The sequence below is a fragment of the Bos indicus x Bos taurus genome, chromosome 10, assembly GCF_003369695.1.
Source record: "Bos indicus x Bos taurus breed Angus x Brahman F1 hybrid chromosome 10, Bos_hybrid_MaternalHap_v2.0, whole genome shotgun sequence".
NCBI lineage: Eukaryota > Metazoa > Chordata > Mammalia > Artiodactyla > Bovidae > Bos > Bos indicus x Bos taurus.
This window is the reverse complement of record NC_040085.1, coordinates 101,475,787-101,499,780: the sequence shown is the minus strand read 5'-3', so window position 1 is coordinate 101,499,780 and position 23,994 is coordinate 101,475,787. Positions and strand designations below refer to the sequence as shown.

At 47.2% G+C, this 23,994-nt stretch overlaps 1 protein-coding gene across 5 annotated transcripts in view; it reads left to right on the top strand.

Annotated features, from left to right (window-relative positions):
* EFCAB11 (EF-hand calcium binding domain 11) overlaps window positions 1-23,994 on the top strand; it is a 175,767-nt gene that overhangs the window by 38,765 nt on the left and 113,008 nt on the right. The window contains exon 6 of one of the 5 annotated variants that reach the window (XM_027552717.1): window positions 20,811-20,834. The exons of 3 other annotated variants lie outside the window; for them this stretch is intronic. In XM_027552717.1, the coding sequence (XP_027408518.1) occupies window positions 20,811-20,814 (4 nt within the window). In that variant the 3' untranslated portion in view covers window positions 20,815-20,834. Of the gene's footprint in view, window positions 1-2,128; window positions 2,459-20,810; window positions 20,835-23,994 lie in introns of those variants that run through there. One more of the 5 variants, XM_027552713.1, reaches the window with a different exon arrangement.

Sequence of the window (23,994 nt, the reverse complement as noted above, 5' to 3'; positions counted from 1 at the left end):
GTAGGTTTGTCATAGTTTTTCATCCAAGGAGCAAACGTCTTTTAACATCTTTCATGGCTACGGTTACTGTCTGCAGTGATTTTGGAGCCCAAGTAATTAAAGTCTGCCACCGTTTCCACTGTTTCCCCATCTGCTTGCCATGAAGTGACGGGACCGGAAGCCATGATCTTTGTTTTCTAAGTGTTGAGCTTGAAGCCGGGGTCTTCGCTCACCTCTTTGGCCTTCGTCAGGAGGTGCTTCAGCCCCCGAGTGGCTCCTGGTGGTGACCGTGGCTGCTGACCCCGTCTTCCCCCCAACCCCCCGCTGTGTCCGCCATGCCCCCACCTCTGTTCGCTTTAGCTGCACCTAAGTCCCAAGGGTGCTGGCACCTCTTCCCCTCCTTGTGTTCACTTAGCACCCAGGCTCTGGGCTGAGCTCCCCCACCCCCTGGTTCTGCCTGCCCTGGTCCTATCCCGCAAGCTCCTGAGTGCGCACTGGTCCCTGGAGTTGCTCCTGGCCAGTCTAAGAGCTGGAGCAAGCCTAGCCTGTCCTCTCTGCGCTGCACCGGCCTCCTCTGCCAGCCTCTGTCCTCTCTGCGCTGCACCAGCCTCCTCTGCCAGCCCGCGTCCTCCTCCGCCATCCCCAGTCTCTGCTCTGCACCGGCCTCTCCACCAGCACCAGCCTCCTCCGCCAGCCCCCATCCTCTCTGCGCTGCACCAGCCTCCTCCACCAGATACGCACACCGCACTCAGTAGCCTCCCTCCCCTTCTCCCAGCAAGCGTCTTGTCCGAGTGACCTCAGAACCATGTGTCCAGCTCCCCGGACGTGCTATGACCCCAGCTGCCCACCGTGGTGCCTCCAACGGCCTGCCCAGCATGGAGCGATGCTCCCTGGCCAGGCAGAGGCTGCTGTGCCTGCTTGACTATCCAGACCCTTCTCTGCCCAGCTCTCCTGCCCTGCTCCTGTGCGCTTCCATAAGCGTTTCCTCTTCATGCTGCAATCGGGGGCGCCTGTCACTCAAGCACCTCGCGCCCTTGTGCTGCCCGGGAGAACTTGAGCTCGTCTGCCTTCAGCTCCCTGTTCAGGGACAGCAGAGAACTGGCATGTCTGCCCCCACGACCCCTCTCTGTGCCCGTTCTCACTCTTCAGGTGAGACGCAGAGTTCTCGGTGAGCGACCTGCTCTCTGCCGCGGCTACTAAACCTGTGCACGGCAGGTGACCTTGCCTCCTGCTTCATGGGCAGGGTCATGACCTCTTTCTGCCTGGGTTTCCTTTTTGCCTCCCTGTTCACCTCCAGAGTTTTCTGTCTTCCTTCCACTCTATTTCTAATTTTTCTTTTTTCCCCCTTTTTTCTGGTGCCTCTCCTTTGTTCCTGTATCATCCTCTACCCTCCTTCTAAGACCTTTCTCCATCAGTCACCCCCTCTCCAGTTTATAACTTCCATCCCTGACTGCAGATACGTTCAGTCTCCCTGAATCTACTAGATTAGAATCGCCTAGAAATCTACTCCCCCAACCACACTCCCTCCAGGCCGCCCTTCTGCCTTTTTTCCAGGTTTTGGTTCTTGTCAGCCTCCCAGGGCATCCAGCGCTCCTCCGGGGGACTCTCCTCCCCTCGATGCCCGCTCCCCCACCCCATCTTCTGTGCCCGTGACAGTGATTCCCGTTCGTTAAACACCTGCCCATGTTCCCGTAGTGAATTGCTGCGGTGATCCCTCGAGTCAGCTTTATGCCTGTCCATTCTACAGATAAAGCTGAGCACCTTTATTGCTAATCTCAAGCCAAACTGGACTGACGTCTCAATTATTTTGTCTTCTGCTTAAAGAAGAAGTCATAAGACATTGACATGTGATCAATTTTTTTTTTTTTAAATTGAGGGCAGTCATGTTGCTGGTACTTGTTAATGTTTTTGTTACACCTCAAAGTTGTGTTTTTTTTTTTTTTTTTCAGAATACTGCTGTCCAATAATAGTAGAAAGAATTTACAGTTAAAATATCTAAATATGCTTGCATTTATCATTTAAGGATCACGTTAAAGAACATATTTATTTTTTATATCTGAGTGATTATAACTTATTCAAATGATGTTTTACTCCTCACTCCTTATCCCTTTTAAAAACACTTTATTATCAGAGTGTATCTGCTTTACAGCGCTGGCCTAGTGTCTGCTGTGCCCCGAGGTGCGTAAGCTGTGGGTGCACGTATGCCCCGCCCTGCGCTGGAGCCCCTCCGCCCGCACTGGAGCCCCCTCAGCCCGCGCTGGAGCCCCTCCGCTCCCGTCCCACCCCCTCGATCACCGCAGGGCACTGAGTTGAGCTCCCTACACTGTGCACACCTGTTTTACACGTGGCGGTGTGCACACGTCAGCTGTAACCTCCCTCTGCGTCCTACCCTCCTCTCGCCCCACTGTGTCCATTCTCTGCATCTGCCAAAGAACGCATTTAGAAGCAACAATAAAATGTTTCAAAATGCTTTTCTTAACCTAACTCGTCCTCTTGTTAAGATTCCTGGAACCCCATTCATGGTTTCAAATGGGAATCTTCTCTGCCTCCGGGACAGCACATGAAGGGTCTCATCCAGGGAGAAGCGGGGGAGCCGGGGGGAGCGCAGAGGAAGAGTCCTGTTCTTGTTGCCCTGTTTACAGAAATTTCACTGTGTTTGCTGGAGAGAGAATTCTCAGTAGATCCATGAGCGAGTGAATGAGTAAATAAATGAGCAGAGGAGTAGAATGAAGATCAAAGTTAGCATGCTGAAAGTGTGTGTCAAGTCAGGTGGGACAATGCTGGTCCTTATCTTCTTTACTGGGCTTTCCACTGCAGACTTAGAGTCGGAGGCTTTAAAAACTACGAACCCGACTACATGTTTGTGGAAAGATTTAAACTGCTATCATCATAAAATTATTGCACTAGTTTTAAACTCTCTCCGAAGGCGTTTGACAGAACTCTGCTGTCAGAGTCAAATTTAATAAATTGGATGGAACTTTCTCTCTCATCCATTGTCTAGGGGATAAGTTACTTTTAGTGACCAAATTTGTTACAGCATGGGGCCATTCATTCTGCTGGTTACAGATGCGTCAGGGCAACAAGTGGCTGGATGTACTTTTCGTAGACAACTTGTATCCACAGATTGGTTGTTCTGGGGTAAAAAAATAACTGGACTTAGTTCTTCAGCAATGCTTGTTTTCACAAATGGTTCATTGTACAGCAATCAGATTTGAAGCCCTAGGTTTCGGTGGCACTCTGTGTACACCATCTGTTGCCAGATGTGGTTCAATTCAAAGGAGGAAAAGATACGTGACAGTGGATATTCACAGGTCACACGGCAGCCTTCGTCTCTGAGTCAGGAATCCTGGGAGAAAAAGCCCAGATTTTTTAAAATGTGAAACTACCTACATTACCTCCTCAAATGTTTTTATTTCACATTAAATTAATGTCCCGGGTAGACCCTGTAGGCTCACGTACTATTCAATACCTTTAGTTTGCTATCTTAGTTTCTAATTTTCACTCTAGTTGTAGTCATTGCTTTTTGAGTGTGAGCTTACGGTAGAATAAATCAAATTAGCTTTAGTGGGTAGACTTAGTTTTCTCTAATGACTTACTAAGTAAAATATGCCTTCTTCTTAAGTGGAAAAGCCAAAGTGGATTACTTTTTATTTGACTGACAAGGAAAGGCATTTTTGATTTTAGTGACTGAAATAAATTACTTTACCACAAATTAAATGTGAACTATGTATATATGATCCCTGTTTTCATGAACAGAGCAGCTTGAGAACCAAGCGCATTGCAGTTGATCTCTTTAACCAGTTGGTGGTGCTGAAAACTCTGGTAAGAAACTAATTGGGAGGCGAGGAGGTTAACCTGGACGCCTTCTTAATAAACATTATTCTGTTAGTTTTTGAAAAATTCATGCCAAAAATGTGTGCCCAAATTACTGGATCTTCTAAGCTTACACACCAAACCGAGTACCGGTGATGGGCAGCAGAATCCATTTGTAGTGAACTTCCGTAAAGATGTCATCGGCTCCCGTAGGATTCGCCTGCTGGACGCTGCATGGCTGTGTAACACTTGGGAAAGACACCTTCATCCCAGGACTGACACTTAGCCTGCTGGCTACGGACTGGAAGGGGAGATGACAGCATGTGCTCGCTCGGGAGATTTAAGGAACATTGCTTTGTATTATTACGACTTAACAAAAAAAAATGCTATTAATGCATTTTTTAGGGTCTGTGTTTGGGTTTAACTCTGTGTTTTTACCACCCGAGAATTCAGTAGAACGACAGTCTGCTGCTTGAATGTGTGCTGAGGCACCCTCAGTTGAGCGTGGAGGCCTTGGAGTCAGGCGTGGCTCTGTCAGTCGGATCTAACCAAAGGTGTCCTGTGCCGTTCTTGCTTTGGGGACCTTAGTTCCTGACCGGGGATTGAACCTGGGTCGCAGCAGTGAACGCGCCGCGTCCTGACCCCCGGACCCCCTGGGAGTTGCCCCACGTGTGCTCTCTTAAACACATACACCTCACACAGGTACACTTTTAACTTCTGTCCTGGCCAAGTGTCAGTCGCTCAGTCATGTCCGGCTCTTTGCGGCCCCATGGGCTTAGCCCACAGGCTCCTCTGTCCAAGGAATTCTCCAGGCAAGGATACTGGACTGGGTTACCATTTCCTCCTCCAGGGGATCCCTCCTCCAAGGGATCTTCCCGACCCAGGGATTGAACCTGGGTCTCCTGCATTGCAGGCAGATTCTTTACTGTCCTGGCTAAAGCACTGATTAATAGTGTTTTAGGATCTTATCATGTGGAGAAGGCAATGGCACCCCACTCCAGTACTATTGCCTGGAAAATCCCATGGACAGAGGAGCCTCATAGTTTGTAGTCCCTGGGGTTGCTGCAAATCAGACCCGACTGAGCGGCTTCGCTTTCACTTCTCACTTTCATGCCCTGGAGAAGGAAATGGCAACCCACTCCAGTGTTCTTGCCTGGAGAATCCCAGGGACGGGGGAGCCTGGTGGGCTGCCGTCTCTGGGGTCGCACAGAGTCGGACACGACTGAAGCGACTCAGCAGCAGCAGCAGCAGCAGGATCTTACCACACTGAAGCTTTCTCCTGACTTGTCTCAATCTTCCAAACATTGAATATGTGGTAGAAAACTTAATAAAACCATCAGAGTTTTAAAAAGTAAAAAAAGAAACAAAAGCAAGCAAACAAACCCACATTTTAAACAGATAATCCTAGAACTCATTTTTTTTATACTAAAAGAATAAAGATTTTTATTAAGCATTGTAAGTTGCATTCAGTAGCCTTCAGATACACCGCACCACAACCCATCTACAGTCAGTCAAGCCCAACAGCAGTTCATCCTGCACAATCCATGAGTTAGGGCAAAACTCCCTTCAACTTACAGTAAGATCCTGCTCAGGTCTTGTTGGCAGGGACTGGGGAATTACATCTCATTTCTGATCACTAATGTGTAATGAAGAGCACCAGGAGAATTATATGAAAACGAATAAGAAGTGATTCTGATTTCAAAGTACATTGTTTGGAAACATTAACAAGAACACCAAAATGATATAAATATACCTGCTAGAACCCGTTTTCAGAGAAGGCCATGGCACCCCACTCCAGTACTCTCGCCTGGAAAATCCTATGGACGGAGGAGCCTGGTGGGCTGCAGTCCATGGGGTCGTTAGGAGTCAGACACGACTGAGCGACTTCACTTTCACTTTTCATTTCCATGCATTGGAGAAGGAAATGGCAACCCACTCCAGTGTTCTCGCCTGGAGAATCCCAGGGACGGGGGAGCCTGGTGGGCTGCTGTTTATGGGGTTGCACAGAGTCGGACACGACTGAAGCGACTTAGCAGCAGCAGCAGCAGAACTCATTTTTATAATGTAAAGAATATTAAAATTTAAATTCACCTTCCTGTGTTACCTGGATGAGGGCTGCCTGTCAGTTCAGGAGATCAGGGAATCCAGAGCCCCCAGCAGGTTTTGAAAACAGAAGCCCTGCGTGTGTCACAGAGTTGCGTCTGTTCTCACGTGAGCTCGCTTTGGCTGTGCTGCGGCCTAGTGGCTGTGCGGGCTTCTTCTCTGGTTGCCATGAGCGGGAGCTACTCTCCAGTCTTAGGGCTCAGGCTTCTCCCTGTGGGGCTTCTCATCTCGGAGCTCGGATGCCAGGGCACACGGGCTCCAGAAGTGCGTGTCCCCGCCAAAAAGCACAGGCTCGGTGTTTGTGGCTCGGGCTTCATTGTTCCAGGGCCTGTGGGATCTTCCTGGACCAGGGATCGACCCTGTGTCTCCTGCATTGGCAGGTGAATTCTTTACCACTGAACCCACCAGGGAAGCCCTGTATCAATCCTTAATAGCTCAGTTTTCTCAACTTGTAAAATGGGGTGATCAAGTCTTTTCCTCCAAGCTGGTGTGAGTTCTAGAGGAGGTAGTGAGTGCTTGTTGGGTGTTGTTTTCCCTACACTTTCCTCCCTTGAGGCAGAGACTGTGAGTCAGTTGCTTCTGAGCCCCCACGATACCCCCGCACTTTAGCCAGAGCCTCAGGACACGAGGTCTCTGTGTCTGCCACTGCCTCGTGCTCCACTAAAGCAAAGCTATTTCCCGGTTATAAAGTGTCACAAGGATTTTGTAGGCTCACAGACCCACAAAGGAGAGACTCGTATAGTTATATCTGGTTTTCAGATACGTGCCTGTCTGTCCCGGGAATATTTATGTGTTGGTCTGAATCTGCCTAATTAAGACTGGGGAGCGATTTCTGAAAGGTGCAGCAAAGGTGTTACTAAGAGTCTGCTCATCCATCCATTTATTTGTTCCACAGATTGTATTGAGCATGACTCTTCAGAGATGAAGTCCAGGAAAGCCTCACCCTGTCTCTGAGAGCTGCAGACTTCAAGGGGCAGGAATTGATAGGCAGCCCTTATCTAGGTGACAGGAAGATGATTAAATTGTAAATGTTGTTTATAATATTAAGAAAATCAGTCCTAGGATCATCTGTAACAATTTTCTTATGCATTTAAAACTCTGATGATATCATTCAGTTTTCCAGAGCATATTCTGTGTTTGAAAGATTGATAGAAGTCAGAAGAGAGCTTCACTGCAATGGTAATCCTAAAATGCTATTACTTAGGTGTTTTAGCCAGTATGGAATTAAAAAGTGTAACTGTAAAGCAGGGGTCTCCAGTCTCCAGAATCTAATGCCTGACGATTTGAGGTGGAGCTGATGCGTCAGTAATAGAAATAAAGTACACATAGATGTAGTGTGCTTGAATTATCCTGAGAGCGTCCCTCTGCCTTCCCTGGTCCACGGAAGAAGAGCTGTCTTCCGTGAAACCAGCCGCTGGTGCAGACAGGCTGGGGACTGCTGGCCTAGGCTGTGTGTATATTTAGGAACAGCACAGCTAATAACTCTGGTTAGATCTGACTGAGTCAGATCTTTGAGTTTTTGAGATACAGAATCATGGAAGCAGATGTTGGCAGAGACTAAAAATCATTTACACCATCGCTAAGAAAATGGAGGCTGCAGGAACTTCATGGCTTACCCAAGGTTACACAGACCTGGGTCAAGTTCGGGTCTCCTGGCTCCCGATTCAATGCCAAAGCGTTATTTTTCTATCCCCACGTCTACAAGACGAGCCATTTTGGGTGTAAATAAAAGCAAGTGCATGCTTGTTCAGCCTCAGTAAACTTCCATGCTAAACAGGGAGTGCCGTTTCTGCCCGGTCTATCAGAATGAAAACCTGTAGAGCGTGGCAGGCAGTTGATGAAGTTGCCCCGTGTCTGTTTTCGAGCCGAGCAGGGGTCGGGAGCCCAGCCCAGGCGCGTCACTCGCAGCCCCCAGCCGGAGCAGGTCGGTGCCTGGAAGCCTGCGCCCGAGACGGCAGCGTTTCCGTCCACCGACCGCCCTGCCGCCTCTTGCTTCCTGCGGGATGAATGGCGTTCTGCAGGTGTGTTAGCGATTCCTGAGTTTGTTCCCCACTCAGGATGACCTCATTGTTTTCTGCTTCTTTTCCATAATTATACAGTAACAGGAAAATAAACCGGCTCTGCGTTGAGCCCACAGCAGAAATCTTGTGCTCTTTATGTAAGTTTGATTTATAGATGTGTACCGCGGAGCGGAGTGACTATGAAACATTCATCTTCCCATCGCTGGTTGCCATGGAAGCCGAGTACACAGAGCGGTGTCGCTCCAGTCCTGGGGACGCCTGCAGTGGTTTATCCCTTTGTTGTTCTCGTCTCTTAAGCAACTGCCTAGTATTCTTTCATCATGACAATTAATCATGCACACAGGTTTTTTATCTTTCATCTCAAATAGAAAGCACAAAAAAATGTATGACAAAATTTGGGAGAATTTAAATATTCTTGCTTCTTTAAATATGCATTTGTGGTTTTTTTCCCCCTTCAGTCCCACTGGAAAAATAGGTCATATTGGGGAAAAAAAAAAAGCACATATTAATGTACAGAAATCTCAATAAAGACAACAATACAGAAATTTAAGGAGAAGGCATTGCCATTCTAAGGAAATCCTAAGGAACTTCCGATTCCCAGGTCTCCCAGTGTTTGGAGCTAAGTCTGGATTTGGGTAATGCTAACCCCCCAAGACCACTGAGCTGCACTTTATCAATTCTCCTCTTGGTTTGTTTTGCTCGTTTCCTTAGAGGTCTGAGCAGCCTACAGATTTGCTGGAGAGATACAGTAGACAGTAAAGAGTGCACGCGTGCTCAGTCGTGTGTGACTCTGCGACTCCATAGCCTGCAGCACACTAGGCTCCTCTAGCCTTCACTCTCTCCCTAAGTTTGCTCAAATTCACATCCATCCAGTCAGTAATGCCATCCAGCCGTCTCATCCTCTGTCGTCCCCTTCTCCTCCTGCCTTCATTCTTTCCAGGGATCAGGGTCTTTTCCAGTGAGTCTGCTCTTTGCATCAGGTGGCCAAAGTATTGGAGCTTCAGCTTCAGCCTTAGTCTTCCTCATTTTAAAAAAGTTTTTGTTTATTTTTGGTTGCGCTGGGTCTTCGTTGCTGCACGCAGGCTTCCTCTAGTCGTGGTGAGCAGGGGCTGCTCTTTAGCTGTGGTCGAGGACTCCTTCTTCTGGTGGCTTCTCTTGGGGAACACAAGAGAGCGTGTTCCGACTTCAGAGGTTGCGGTACACAGGCTTGGTTGCTCCGTGGCACGCAGAATCCTCCTGGACCAGGGATCGAACCTACGTCCCCTGCATTGGCAGGCAAGTGCTTAGCTACTGGACCACCAGGAAAACCCCTCAGTTTATTTTTATTGTTGTATTTTTTTTAAAACTATTTTACCCCAGTTTAACCTAGCAGAGTTCAAAGTACACACCTCCCCACTGTTAATAAGTGTTTGCTGATTATCCACCTCCTTTCACTGGGTTTCTAACAGGTCTGTTGGTTAGAAGAGCTTGTCCTGAAATAACTGTCTGGATCTAAATCCCTGCTCCATTCCTGGTTGGCTGTGAGGTCTCTGAAAAGTATCTTAACTTGCCTTGGCTCTCTTATCTGTAGAGTAAGCAGCTATAAAATTAAGATAATAATGGCTTGTTGGAGGCTTAAAGGGGCTGATTCATGCAGAGGACCTAGTTCTGTGCCTGCCGGGGATCAGCACTCGGGCGGGGGTGACTGGAGTGGTGGCGATGGTTATCACTGAGAGGATTACCGAGCCGCTGTCAGACTGTGGCTTTTGTAGGGAGCCATGGCAGCACCAAGCCTAGGGCTCCGTCCCCAGCATCCACGTTCACAAGTAGTTGCCAGCGCTTTGTTTGACTTGGGCTCCAGGGACTGGATTCCTCGTAACACTCTGGATCCTAGCACGGTGGCCTAGAGGTATTTACGCTGGCCTTTTTATCTGCGAGTGGAGAAGAGAAGGCCGTCGCAGGTGTCGCCAGTTTCCCGTCTATGACGAGGTCTTGTTTCTCGTACCTGGCTGTATATAGGGTCTACGGGAGGCGTGGGGAGGGAGTGGGCTGCCTCTTTGCATCTTGCTAGGGGAGGGTTCTACAAGGAGATCAAACCAGTCAATCCTCGTGGAAATCAACCCTGAATATCCCTTGGAAAGACTGATGCTGAAGCTGAAGCTCCAATATTTTGGCCTCCTGATGTGAAGAGATGAGTCATTGGAAAAGACCCTGATGCTGGGAAAGATTGAAGGCAGGAGGAGAAGAGGGCAACAGAGGATGAAATGGTTGGATGGCGTCACTGACTCAATGGACATTAATTTGAGCAAACTCCAGGAGATAGTGGAGGACAGGGGAGCCTAGCGTGCTGCAGTCCACGGAGTCGCAAAGAGCTGGATACGACTTTAGCGACTGAACGAACAAGGGGAAGCGTCTAGCATTTGTCCGCAGAGCCCAGAATCACGACTGACCAGCTCCCTGTCCACCCCTCGCTCCCGGTGTCACTCAGATGTGGCTCCGCCTTCCTTCTGTCTTTCTGGAATTGAAGTTTTCCAAACTGGTAGCAGAAGCATTCTTTGTTGAAATTCCCTCCCCTTGGCAGTCCTCCAGGGCACACAGCAATGCCTATTTATTTGATTTAGCTTTTGTTTGCTTAGCCTTGTATTTCGTCTGTTTTGCTTTGTGAGGTTCTTTCTCCCCTCCCCAAATTTTCATGTTTAAATTCTTTGGACTTCATTTCTATTTATTTTACTAGCTGGCTTCATAGTATTGCTCCAAGTTGTTTGCTTTAAGCTATCACAAAATGAACAGCCTTAGATTAATCTATCTTTCCCCCGCCGAGCCTGCTCCGGCATGAGAACTAGGTGCGCTTCTGTTAATGATTTAAACACAATGGCCTGTGTGGTTTCCCCTTTGTCACGGGCAGATGTTACAGCACGGAGTCCCCAGTCCTCTGCACTTACCTCTCTGTTTTACCCTGCATGTTTATCGGCAGGCTCATGTCAGTTCCAGAGAGCCAGCAGTTTGACTTCTCGGAATCCTGTGTTTTTCTCCCCTCACCGTCCTCCTTCCTTCTTTTCCTCCTGTAATGAAAACTCTAGAGGCGGCTCTCACGTTTTCCACGAGAAGCTCTCAAAACCCGAAGTGACGAGGGCACTCAGGAGACCCCTGTGCTCTGCAGCTGCGTTGGGCACGCTGTGTACAGCTTTCCAGTCAGTGACTGAAACGGAGGCCCTCTCTAGATTCTCAGTAACGTTTCCAAGTCCTCCTGAGGCCCCTTCCTGACCGCGCGGTCCTCACGTCACGCTTACTGAGCGCCGTGCGCTCCCGTCTTCTCTCCGCGCCCTGATCGCTAGAGTAGGTGGCTCTGCCGTGCCCTCCTCTGTCCTCGGAATTCTACCTTTCTTTGACTTGGAAACAAATGTTCGTCTGCCTTGCAGACGCTGGGGATGTGTAAAAGCAGAGAAGACTGACACCGCCCTGCCTTCTAGGAGCTTAGCGCCTAGTTGGGGAGGTGGGTGGTTAGAATCCAAGACGGTCAGTCCTGAAAGATGACTGCAGAGCACTGTGGGAGTGTCCGGGAAGGCTGCTGGATGCAGACCGGAAACGGAAAGCAAGGCCGACTGCCCAGGAAGTGATGGCCGACGGGAGACCTGAAAGGTGGAAATATAGCCAGGCAGGGATAGAGTGTGTTCTAAGCTGAGGGTATCCGCCGAGCTGAGTAGGAGAGCGTGGTCCTCTGAAAACCGGAATCGTCAGCTGTCCTTGTGTGCCTGGCTGGGTGGGGCCGGAAGGATAAATGGAGAGTGAGGAGACCAGAGACACGAGCAGGACCAGGTCATGAAGGGCCGTGTGAGGTGCCGAGGAGTTTGAAGTTGACCCTGAGGATGATGGGAAGGCGTTGAAGTGTTTTGAGTAGAGAAGCAACAGGATCAGGTGTGTGGTTTACCGCTGTCTTCCGCTGCACGATGAAGAAGGGAGTAAGATGCGGCAACAGTAGCCTCTGTCTGGATTGGTCCTGGCGCCGCTCCCCCCGTGCAGACGCGCCTCCTGAACCCCACAGTGTGTGTCCAGCTCCGCACACCCAGCTTCTCATGTTTTCCTGATTAGCACCGAGGCTTGTCCCGAGCTCCAGCTTCCCTTTTGTAGCTTCCTGCCTTGACGGCCAGGACTCCAGCTCCTGGCCAATTCTTGGTCTACGGTAACCGTGTCTTGCTGGGCACCTCCATGCTGCCATTGCTCAGAGAGTCCACTGCTTTGCTACCAACTTGGATCTCCTGGAGTTTGGGGATCTAGCCTGAGTTCCCGGGGTTCCTTTGACCCCTGAAATTCATCTTTGCATTATTGCACCTTCCTGCCCAGCCCAACCAGACCAGATTGGGCGTGCCCCCAAAGAATCCTCCTAGCCCTTTGTCCCACAAGTGGTTGAGTAACCCACATCCTCCACGACGATCCCCTTCCACCCCCGTATAGGGCAATAAACGTGGGGAGGTGGGCTGAAGTCAGATGAGCTGAACTCGACAGGAGACTTTGGGCAAGTTGTCCAGTGTCTCGTGCCTGCTTCCTTATAGTTGTTAAGAGAACCGACGTTGCAGAGCTGTTTGAGGGATAGAATAAGCAGCTGCATGTACAATAGGCTTCTTGTCCCATCGTGGCGCTCACCGTTTATTAATCTAGACTGTCTGAGGGAAAGAAGCAGAAGAACATAAAGGGACTTTGACTTGGGGATAATTTGCCACAGACGAATAGGTATTCATCTTCAAAGTGCCCCGCCTCTTCACAGCGGGTAATCAAGAGATGACAGTGATAATGCTGTGCCCTGCCCAGTCTGGGTAGTGACCATCCTGGCTACATTCCAAACCTGAGGTTTTATTCTGTGTTGATTTTGTTCCAGAAATTCTCTGAGTTTTCATGAAATTAAATTAGCTGTGCATCTCATAAATTATGCTTTATTCCAAAGGACAGTTACGATGTTGGCCTCAGCTTAATAGTTTGGGCCTCTTGGGACCCGCCTTTCCTTTGTAATAGAAGAGATAATAACAGCTATCAGTTGATAAGGCAGGAGAAGACAGCTCTGCCGATGTATTAGTTCACTCCACAAATATCAATACTTGCTGGGTGCCACGTGCAAGGCACTGAGGAGGGTACCTTCGGGGCTACAGGAGCAAGTCAGATGGGACCGTCTTTTAGAGACTGACTGAAAGATGAAGTAGGAAGCGATGCCTGCTGTAGAAGAATAATTCCAGCCAGGGTCATCCAGGCATTCAGCAGCTGAGTTAGGGTTTGAATACTTCCCAGAAGGAAGGGCACCCCGCAGCTAGCAGCGAGGGCAGAGGGGCGTGGCGGGGCTGGCATGGGACGCCACGAAGCCCTGGGTGTGACCGCTTGCCGCCTCAGGCCCCACCCGCGGCACTCTGCCTGTCTCGACGGTGGTCCTCCCCAGCCTGTGACACAGCTACTGTTACCGCCCCCATTTTGCAGATGAGGAGACCAAGGCACAGCACGGCCAAGTCACGTGGGTCAGATCGCAGTAGCTGATAGAGTTTGGGCTTGACCCAGACGGTCTGGCTCCAGGCTGGAAACACAGGGAGGCATCCCCATCTTGCAAGAAAGACCGCCCCGTCCCTTCTAGACCCCTCCCCAAGTGCACCCTTGAAAGGGATTTTGAATCTCTTTATCAGTCAGCTCTACTACAATTTATGGATTTCAAAGGAATCATTTTATTTAAGGGCCTTTTGCGGTTCAATTTCAATAGAATAAAGATCTAGACAACACATAAATTTTCAGTGAAAAACAGAGCTCTGTAATCTACGGCTGTAACCCTTTCCATGAACCTGTACAAGCTAACTGGTACATCCTTTTTGTGAAATTCCCTGATTTCTGACATTTAGTCATAAAATCTTTTGATAAAAAATATAAAAACCTCATACTGCAATACTATAAAATGTGGCTGCATTAATAGCAAAAAAAAAAAAACCCTCTGTATTTTAGACTGTCATGAATTGTTTAAGCATCATAATGAGAAACATGTATGGCTTAAATAATTGAAGTGCGTGTTTCTCAGAATCCATCTACTCATCTCAACCTTTTGTTAGACCTTCAGACAAATCGTGAGGCTGACTGGCTTGAGTTTCTCCGCAACTCTTTCTCCTCCATCACAGGGTGATGGGACTCGCACAGGGCTGTCAGCTAGCTGTTCAGGCTCCGCTCTCACGTTATGGGGAATTGACTGAGGCAAGTCTGTTAACCTTCCTGGACCTCAGTTTCTTTCCTAGCTTTAGATACCTTCATTCTCTGTTTTCGTACCTTTCGTTTAATTACTCTTTAAAGACAGTTTCCATGAATGGCACAGTGAGGTCATCGCCACAGTGAACAAAAGGACAAACAGATAGTCTGGTCATCAGGGTCATCAGTCACCATCAATTTCATCATCAGTTTCATCCAGCAATATTTAACAAACGTTTACTAAGCTCTTACTGTGTGCAGGGTAAATGTTTGTGTTTCACTCTCCAGCGTTACTAATAACGACAGTGTTAAATTCTGATTTACTTGGAATTTACCTTCTCTCAGTTTCCCCACTGCTGATGTATCCTTCATGGCTACATCATTACTACAGAATCTTACTCTCTTTAATCTTATTTTCTTATACCCCCAACAAACAAAGCAAAGACAAAAACATTCATCTCAACAGGATCTTTAGTATGTTGCAAATTATTATTAGACCATATACAATACTTTTCTTTCAATTTTTTTCAGTGTAAAGAAGCCCCCTTGTCAACCTGCTGCTTCTTAGGGAAACCCATAGCCATCAAAATATTCACATCTAATCCAGATGGATCAGCTGACATACTAGGTTTAATGGTTTGTAGTGGTGAATTTGTCATAGATTTGAAGACCTCTCCAGGTTGTAAATTGCCCAGACTCAGATGCTCTGGAAATTTTACAAGGACTGCAATTAGAATAGAAGTGTTTTGGCTTATCTCAGTTGTATTGGGGGAAAAAAAAAACCCAAAAAATCCTGATGAGAGGGGTATCAGATAGTCATAAGTTCACGTAACAACAAAGATTTATTGGGCAATTTGTCAGATATGAGATGGACACTAACAGTGGCCAAAATATGTTACTTTTCCAGTGCTTTAGTGGGCGCTGGCATCGCCGCGATTCCACGCAATCCTCACAGTAACTTAGTGAGTCACGTGTTATCGTTGCTCCCGTTTTACAGATGAGAAAACTGAGCTTAGTCTCAAAGTTGCGCAGTTAACACGCAACTGAACATGATTCGGGTTGCTTATTGTCGCCTTCAGTTCATCGTGTTCAAATCGAATGTCTTTATCCTTGTCCTCAAGTCAGCTCTTTCTTCCTGTTCCTGTCAGTGATACCACAGTTTCTTCAGATTCACTCTCACAGTCACTGATTTTTCCTTTTTTGTCCTTGTTGTAAATCCATTCGGTCACCAAGTCCTTTTGCTAGTTCAGTGTCTGTCAGCCCTCTTCCCGTCACCCTGCCCAGGGCTCTAGGACTCACATCTAAAGTGTAGAGGCTGAAGGCCCATTTTTTCCTTTTTTTATTGAAGTGTAGTTGATTTGCAATATTATATAAGTTTCAGGTATATACAGCACAGTGACTCTGTATTTTTGCAGAGTATACTCCATTATAAATTGCTACAAGATGATTTCTCTGGTTCCCTGTGCTATGCGAGGTCTCCTTGCTGCTTACCTGTTTTATGCATAGTGGTTCATATGTATCCCTCCCAGACCGCTCGCCTGTCCCTCTCCTCCCCCCGCTTCCCTGTGGGAACACGTCCTCTGTGTCTGAGGCTGTTTCTGTTTTGCATATGTGTGCATTGGTGTGATTGTTTGGTCCCACATAGAAGTGATACCCTGCAGCGTGTGTCTTCCTCTGACTTACTTCACTCAGCCTAAGGTTCTCTAGGTCCATTTGCGTTTCTTTGTGTGTGCGACTGAGTAATATTCCATTGTGTGTGTGTGTGTGTGTGTGTATACACACCACATCTTCTTTGTCCACTCATCTGTTGATAGGCAGTTTGCTTCCATGCCTTGGCTATTACAAACAGCGCTGCTGTGAACATCAGGGCATGTGTGGCTTTTCAGATTGTTGTCTTCATTTTTTCCAGATGTATGCCCCTGAGTGGTGATTTGTAGTTCCGTGAGGGCCCTCCTCCCTGCTGTCCGTGGGGGCTGCCCAGGTCGCTTTCCTGCCAGCCGTGTGCCAGGCCCCTCTTTGCTCTCCCCTCCAGCACTGGGAGGCCAGGCTCTAACTCAGTCTTCAGGTCAGCTGGCTACCCCCTGCCCCTGCTCTCCTGCTCTCACCTCCTTTATGATGAACTCGTTACCTGAACCCATCATGCTGCTCTCCCCTGGGTGTGCAGGGTCGCTCCTTTCTGGGGTGCCCCCTCCCTGCTCTGCGAGCCTGGCTCCTCCCTCAGGATGAGATCGGGCCCCCGCCTCTGCCCCGTGTCCTGGTCAGTCCGCTCCACAGTGACTGGGCCCTTTCCCCCGCGCCTCCAGGCTTCTCAGTTGCCTGCCTCTCGCGCGGTCTGCTTGCATTGCCCTCCCTGTGTGTGATCTGCCTCTCACTGGTGCTTCGGGATGGAGACCAGACCCTCCCCCCCGCCCCCGCGCCTCGCACAACCGTCTGAGTCTCATGTCCTGTGTGCACGCATGAGGATGGTAATTTCTGTAGTCATGATAGTCAACCTCTCACATCAGACTCAGGGAGTTAGCAAATCGCTCAGGGATCCACCAAAACCGCATTACTCAGAAACCCACCTCCCTGGAAACTGACCACACGCATTCACAGATCGAAGTCAGTCGTTTGCATGGATGGCCACAGCCACAATCCTCTCCCCACCACTGTTGGCTCTGGCCTTTGCAAAGCACCTTGGCTCTGTGGCCATCTGGAAGTTTATTTCTGTCTCTTTGAATTTCAGCTGACCTTCTGACTTTGACCAAAGAACAAAGCAAAAAGTAGCAAAACTTGTGTGTGACCTTGAAAACTCTCCCACCCCACAAAGGATTCTACTGGGAACCATACCTTTCGCCCCATTAGCCCCTGAGTTTTCGTCCTGTTGCTGTCCACTCGCTAGGTTTGTCCAACTCTTTGCAACTCCATGGACTGCAGCACGCCAGGCTTCCCTGTCCTTCACTATCTCCCGGAGCTTACTCAAACTCATGCCCACTGAGTCAGTAATGCCATCCAACCGTCGTCTCTGAGTTTTTGTCTTACTGTGTACAAATAGGAGATGTGGTTTGAGATGCTTCTTTTTAAAAATATTTTATTATTTGTTTTTTAATTTGGGTATCGTTGCTCTATAATGTTGTGTTAGTTTCTGCTCTGCAGCGAAGTGAATCAGCTCTCCGTATACACATATCCCTCTTTGGGTTCCCTTCCGTTTAGGTCACCACGGGGTACTAGCAGAGTCCCTGTGCTGTCCCGCAGGGTCTCATTAGTTACCTGTTTTACATGTAAGATGCTTCTTTACCCGCAGTCTTGCTGCATCTTAAAGTTCTACACATCAATAGAAAGGGTCTTAAAAGCAGATAATAACTTGGATGATTGGCCAGCCTCTGATACCATGGTTCTGTTTTGTCTCTCCTAATTTCCTGACTGTAATCCTGGAGTCTCCTCTTGCCTTCTCTCCTACCCATTGTATGGAAACAAGCCCTGTATCTGCCAAACAGCAAATCAGCTTCTCCCTCACAGTATATATTTCACTTCTGTGCTACTGCTGTATCCCAATAACATTTTCTTTCATGGAAAATGACCATTGCTTCCAGGAGTATATGACTTTTTTCCCCAAATGCATGATATTTTTAAAAAATGAAACTTCATTTCAGATAAAATGATCTTCAGTTTTATAAAATGGAATTTATTTTTATGGTGCTATGGCTGTTCATCATTTTAAAACCTATTAGTGGTAACAGGTCAGCTTGAAAAATGAGGAGTTTTAACTTCAGCTTGGAATACCTCGTGATAGATTCCAAAACTGTGCCAGTAAAACTGTGTTTGAATGATTCTTGAATTTATTTTTTAGGGGATAGCTTTTTCCTTTAAGTGTGTATTCGGTCAAGCACAGTTACTCAGATTCTAGTCAACACGTAAGACAGCCGGATTTACTTCTAACATAGATATATCGTTCTTGGGGCTTTTACTCCAAATAATGACCTAAAGTGTTGTGTCTCCTTTTCCTGGCTGAGAGAAGGAGTTGTGTCTTATAAGCATTTTATTCCATACTGTGTTCATATTGCCTTTCACCTCTTACTGATTCTCAGACTCCAAGAATACCTGCTCCATACTGAGATAGTTCATATCATTGCTAGAAAAGTACAAGGCAATTTGGATAGAAAATAATGTCGATAGCTATAGTAACAGAATACAACTAAATCAGTGCTGACCGTAAAAACAGTGGAAGGATTTGCTTTTGGTTTTTGATGGACCAGACCAGTGTGATTAAAAATACGTGACATGGTAGCCCTCACGTTGCAGTGGGATCCCTTTCTAATCTTCATCCCAAACACTCCCTTGTTTGCGACCCTCCCCCACTTTTAAGTAAACTCAGCAGTCAGGACTTTGAATTTGGTAAACTAGGGAATACGTTTGTTACATTCTTTGAGAACCCCTTTCAGCAGTGGCCGCAGGACTGGAAAAGGTCAGTTTTCATTCCAGTCCCAAAGAAAGACAATGCCAAAGAATGCTCAAACTACCACACAATTGCACTCATCTCACACGCTAGTAAAGTAATGCTCAAAATTCTCCAAGCCAGGCTTCAGCAGTATGTGAACCGTGAACTTCCTGATGTTCAAGCTGGTTTTAGAAAAGGCAGAGGAACCAGAGATCAAATTGCCAACATCCACTGGATCATGGAAAAAGCAAGGGAGTTCCAGAAAAACATCTATTTCTGCTTTATTGACTATGCCAAAGCCTTTGACTGTGTGGATCACAAGAAACTGTAGAAAATTCTGAAAGAGATGGGAATACCAGACCACCTGATCTGCCTCTTGAGAAATTTGTATGCAGGTCAGGAAGCAACAGTTAGAACTGGACATGGAACAACAGACTGGTTCCAAATAGGAAAAGGAGTTCGTCGAGGCTGTATATTGTCACCCTGTTTATTTAACTTATATGCAGAGTACATCATGAGAAATGCTGGACTGGAAGAAACACAAGCTGGAATCAAGATTGCCGGGAGAAATATCAATCACCTCAGATATGCAGATGACACCACCCTTATGGCAGAAAGTGAAGAGGAACTCAAAAGCCTCTTGATGAAAGTGAAAGTGGAGAGTGAAAAAGTTGGCTTAAAGCTCAACATTCAGAAAACGAAGATCATGGCGTCCAGTCCCATCACTTCATGGGAAATAGATGGGGAAACAGTGGAAACAATGTCAGACTTTATTTTTCTGGGCTCCAAAATCACCGCAGATGATGACTGCAGCCATGAAATTAAAAGACGCTTACTCCTTGGAAGCAAAGTTATGACCAACCTAGATAGCATATTCAAAAGCAGAGACATTACTTTGCCAACAAAGGTTCATCTAGTCAAGGCTATGGTTTTTCCTGTGGTCATGTATGGATGTGAGAGTTGAACTGTGAAGAAAGCTGAGCACTGAAGAATTGATGCTTTTGAACTGTGGTGTTGGAGAAGACTCTTGAGAGTCCCTTGGACTGCAAGGAGATCCAACCAGTCCATTCTGAAGGAGATCAGCCCTGGGATTTCTTTGGAAGGAATGATGCTAAAGCTGAAACTCCAGTACTTTGGCCACCTCATACAAAGAGTTGACTCATTGGAAAAGACTCTGATGCTGGCAGGGATTGGGGGCAGGAGGAGAAGGGGACGACAGAGGATGAGATGCTGGATGGCATCACCGACTCGATGGACATGAGTCTGGGTGAACTCCGGGAGTTGGTGATGGACAGGGAGGCCTGGCGTGCTGCGATTCATGGGGTCACAAAGAGTCGGACACTACTGAGCGACTGATATGATCTGATCTCACATTGAGGGGTTTTGTAGGCATTGAGCAGGCATACTCTCATTAACTCATCCTTCAAAGGGTTCCTGAGCACCTGCTGTGTCCCTGATGCCTTTCTGGGTCCCAGGGCCAGAGCTGTGAGCAAAGCAGGGAAGTCCCTGCCCTCCAGGAGTTCACGGGTCCGTTGTAAGCAGGCAGACTAACTGCGGAAACCAGCGAGCTCCCTTCAGGCACCACGGGGAAAGTGAAAGCGAGGCAAGAAAAGAACGCCTCACTGACAGCGGACCGGAGGGTGAGGGGAGGCCTCAGGGGGCTCACATCGGAATAAGACCTAAATGACGAAGAAAAGCTGGCTGTCGTCTGGGAGAAGACCACCCTGCAAGAGGAAAGCAGTCACAAAGGCCCTGGTGGGGCTCAGCTTGGCAGGATTGAGAAATTACAAGCAGCCCGGAGTGGCAGGGCTGCAGTGAGCAAGAGGCAAGGTCTGCAGTGAAATTTGAAAGGTATTTTTGTTTAATTAATTTTTGTTGGCGTATAGTTGCATTTACAGCAAAGTGAACCGGCTACACATGTACAGGTGTCCCTCTGCTTTGGATTTCCTTCCACGTGGGTCACTACAGAGCCTCGGGCAGAGTTCCCTGAGCTGTACAGCCGTTCCCGTTAGTTACCTCCTGTATGTTCCGTGCGTATGTATCGGTCCCAGTCGCCCAGCTCACTCCGCCCACGGCCTTTCCCCTGTCCTTACACTGGTTCTCTCCGTCTCCACGTGCTATCTGCTTATGTTTCTGTATATTGTAAACAGGGAGACGACAGGTTAGAGAAGACGCTGGAGTCCTCAGGACACTTGGGTTTCTGAGCATTCCCCGATGTGAAGTCGTCGTGCTTGTGTGGTGTAGAATCCCTTCCTGGATCCTCACCGCCTTCCTGTGTTTCTTTTAATTATCAGGTAACTACAGTTCGGCAGGTACTTTCTGAATCCGTGCTGGGCACGAGAACCTGATGAGTCTACTGGGCAGTTACAGACGGGTGCAGCAGAAAGTGTGGCCAGCTTTCACTGGAAAGCAGCTGCCTGCATGGTATGTTACTTCCATCGCTGATCACCTACCTCTTATTTACTTTCCAACATCTTATTTATCCCTAGGTTACAAATCGTAGCATGCAGTAAGGACTGAATACCTCGTCTAAATGTCAGTCATTTGTAATGTTAGCATCTTCTTCATTAGTTCCTCTTCATTGCAGACACAAGACAAGAAAAAATGATTTTGAGGCCAGCTTGTGCATCAGGCCAAAAAGAGTTTATCATTTGAATACCTCTTTTCTGGAGGAAGGAAGTCGTTAATAATTAACAGCTTAATAAAATATATGAAAGTTTTAAAAAAGAAGATGCATTCTCTTCAGTGAAGTAGCACAGGTTTGCAGACTCTGTTCTGTTATTATGGTGGTGATTCAGGGCATCTCGTTTAGCCAAGGGAATCAGGAAATAATACAGATTATCTCCTTTCTGTGCAGCTTCAGACCATATGCAGTCATAATATACTGACTGAAAATTTCCACTGAATTTAACATCCTAGTGATTTATGAGACACTGAAATGCATTGCTTGGAGTAGTTATTGACTCTTCCTTCAGAGATAATAAAAAGATTTTGTTACTTTTTCTTTTTTTAAAGATGATAGTTTAGGTTTCATTCCGGCAAAAGTAAAGTTCTAGAGAGCTTTCCGTGGTTTGCTGCTAGTAATTCCACTCCTTGGAGCCTTGCCTCGCTTTATCCTTTCTGACTCTCACTGATTCTGTGGTTTAATAGATTTTCCTCCTGTTTAAAGTAACACTTTAGAAGCCAGCGTTCTGTTTGGTATCCGTCTCCAGAAGGGCAATGCTTCTCCCCACTGGCTTGGTTCCAGGGGGTCTGGGGAAGCGCTGGCCCGTCCTGCTGGCTTGGTTCCAGGGGGTCTGGGGAAGCGCTGGCCGGACCCACTGGCTTGGTCCCCGGGGGTCTGGGGAAGCGCTGGCCCGCCTGAGGGACAGGGCAGGTGCCTTCAGGCAGTTCTCGTAGCTTCTCTGGCTCCTTTGCTTGTTCTCCTGTCAAAGTCTCTGTGGGGTATAAGTGTGCACACGCGCACGAGTGTGTGTGTGTATCTGAAATACTTGAGGCTGAAGACAAGATCTCTATATACTTTCCTCCCAAACTGAGAAACGAACCATTCCATTCCAAACATGGTCGAGAAGCCCCTTGGTTAACCCTGCCTGGCTGCATTTCCCCTCCTCTGCCCCAGTGATAATCACTGTTCCTGAATTTTCTAAATCATTCATGTGTGTCTTTATATTTTATGATACAGATTTATGTATTTTAAATAATACATAGCATTATTTTTTTTAATGTCTCAGGCTGACATAAATGCAAATTGCCTTTTCTCTTACTATATTTTAAAGACTCATCCCCCTTGATAGCTTTCACATATTTTTTCTCAGTGTGTAGTACTCTGCTGAAGCCTGAGAAGGCAGAATAACCGGAACTCTTTTGCCATCTAGAAGAAATTGGGAAATAGATGCAAGTGATGCAGGGCAGTAAATACATATATCAGCTCTGCGTTTGTGAGACAGCTCTGTGCGAGGCATTGGCTTGCTGGAATGCAGCCAGAATTAAATATGTTCACCCTTCTAATCACAGGCTGTGCAGTTAGCCTGGCACCCCCATGGCACTCGGGAGCAGAGTACTATGTACATGCCCCCCGTCCCGCAGTCAGGAGGTTCTTACAGAGAGAAGAAGGGGAGCATTAACTAGATAAGTCATTTCTCCAGGAGCGACGAGTGAGGAGGTGGAGAGAGCCTGGGAGCGTTACTCCAGAAGAGGTCCCTCAGCATGGAAGTAGATAGGGAAAAGAAACTTTTCCCCCAGAGCACTTTTTTTTCTATTGTGTAAGTGTCCCGTAATTTATGGGTCCGTTCTCCTGTTGACTGACTGATCTGCCGTTGTCACGGATGTGCTGCCATGGGTGTTCCTGCGGGTGTCTTCTTGTCCACACGTGGGGGCGATCGTTAGTGCACACGTACATGGGAACGAAACGGCCGGGCCACAGACGTGCGGATCTGCAGCCTGACTCGCTCCCTGAGCGGCCTCTCACGTTCCCAGTCTCCAGCGCGTCAGAATTCCTTTCTACCACAGCCTCATCAACGCTTGCCGCCCAACTCTTTAGTTTTGGCCAGGCTGGCGAGTGTGCACGGGCATTTCTCACCCTGTAGTTTCCCTGATTGCAGTCAAGTTCAGCGCCGTGTCTGCCAGCCTGTTCGGTAGTTGCCTGTTTATGTTGTCGGGCCACATGTGAGTACTGAGTTGTCTCTTTTAATCTGTAGGGGTTCTTTATATGTTCTTAGTACTGATCCTTTCTCATTTAAGTACAAAAAGTCTTTACCTATTTGAGGCTTGACTTTACATTTTTTTTTAAATAGGGTGTCTTTTGATGTCTATCTAGAATATCAAAGGGCTTTCTCTTTTAGAGACTTTGACGTGTCCAAAATCTAAATTTATGTAGAGAATGTGGGTAGTGTCACTTAAGCACACTGATGGGGTGTTGTGATTTTTTGCCTGTTGAAGTATTTATATTACTTTTGAACAACTGCTAATCTTTCTTCTCTATTTTAGGCAATTTGAACATTGTTTCTGCAGGATTTATGTTACTTTTCAAATTCTTTTACACTATAGAATTTAGTGCTTAATGTTTAAATCTTAATACTTAAATTATAATGTTTTCTCTCAATATAATTAATATGCTATACTGCAAGATACCTCTGATCTACCAAAAAGCAAATATATCTACTATATGGAAACTCTGTGTGTGGAATTCTACTTTTTCATTTTCACTAATCCTATGGTAATACTGTATTAATGCTTCATTCTCTCCTCAGAGCTTGTGAACACTGGTATTATCCAAAAGCAGTTGAATCTGGATTAAATACTGTGCCACTTATATAAGAAAATTACATCACAATTTTGTTAATTCTTGATAAGCATAGTTCCTTATAGGGTTATAGATTTTTACCAATTAAAAGATTCTTTAAGAACCCTTGGTACAGTCTCTCAGATGGTAAAGCCTCTGCCTGCAATGCAGGAGACCCAGGTTCAATCTCTGGGTTG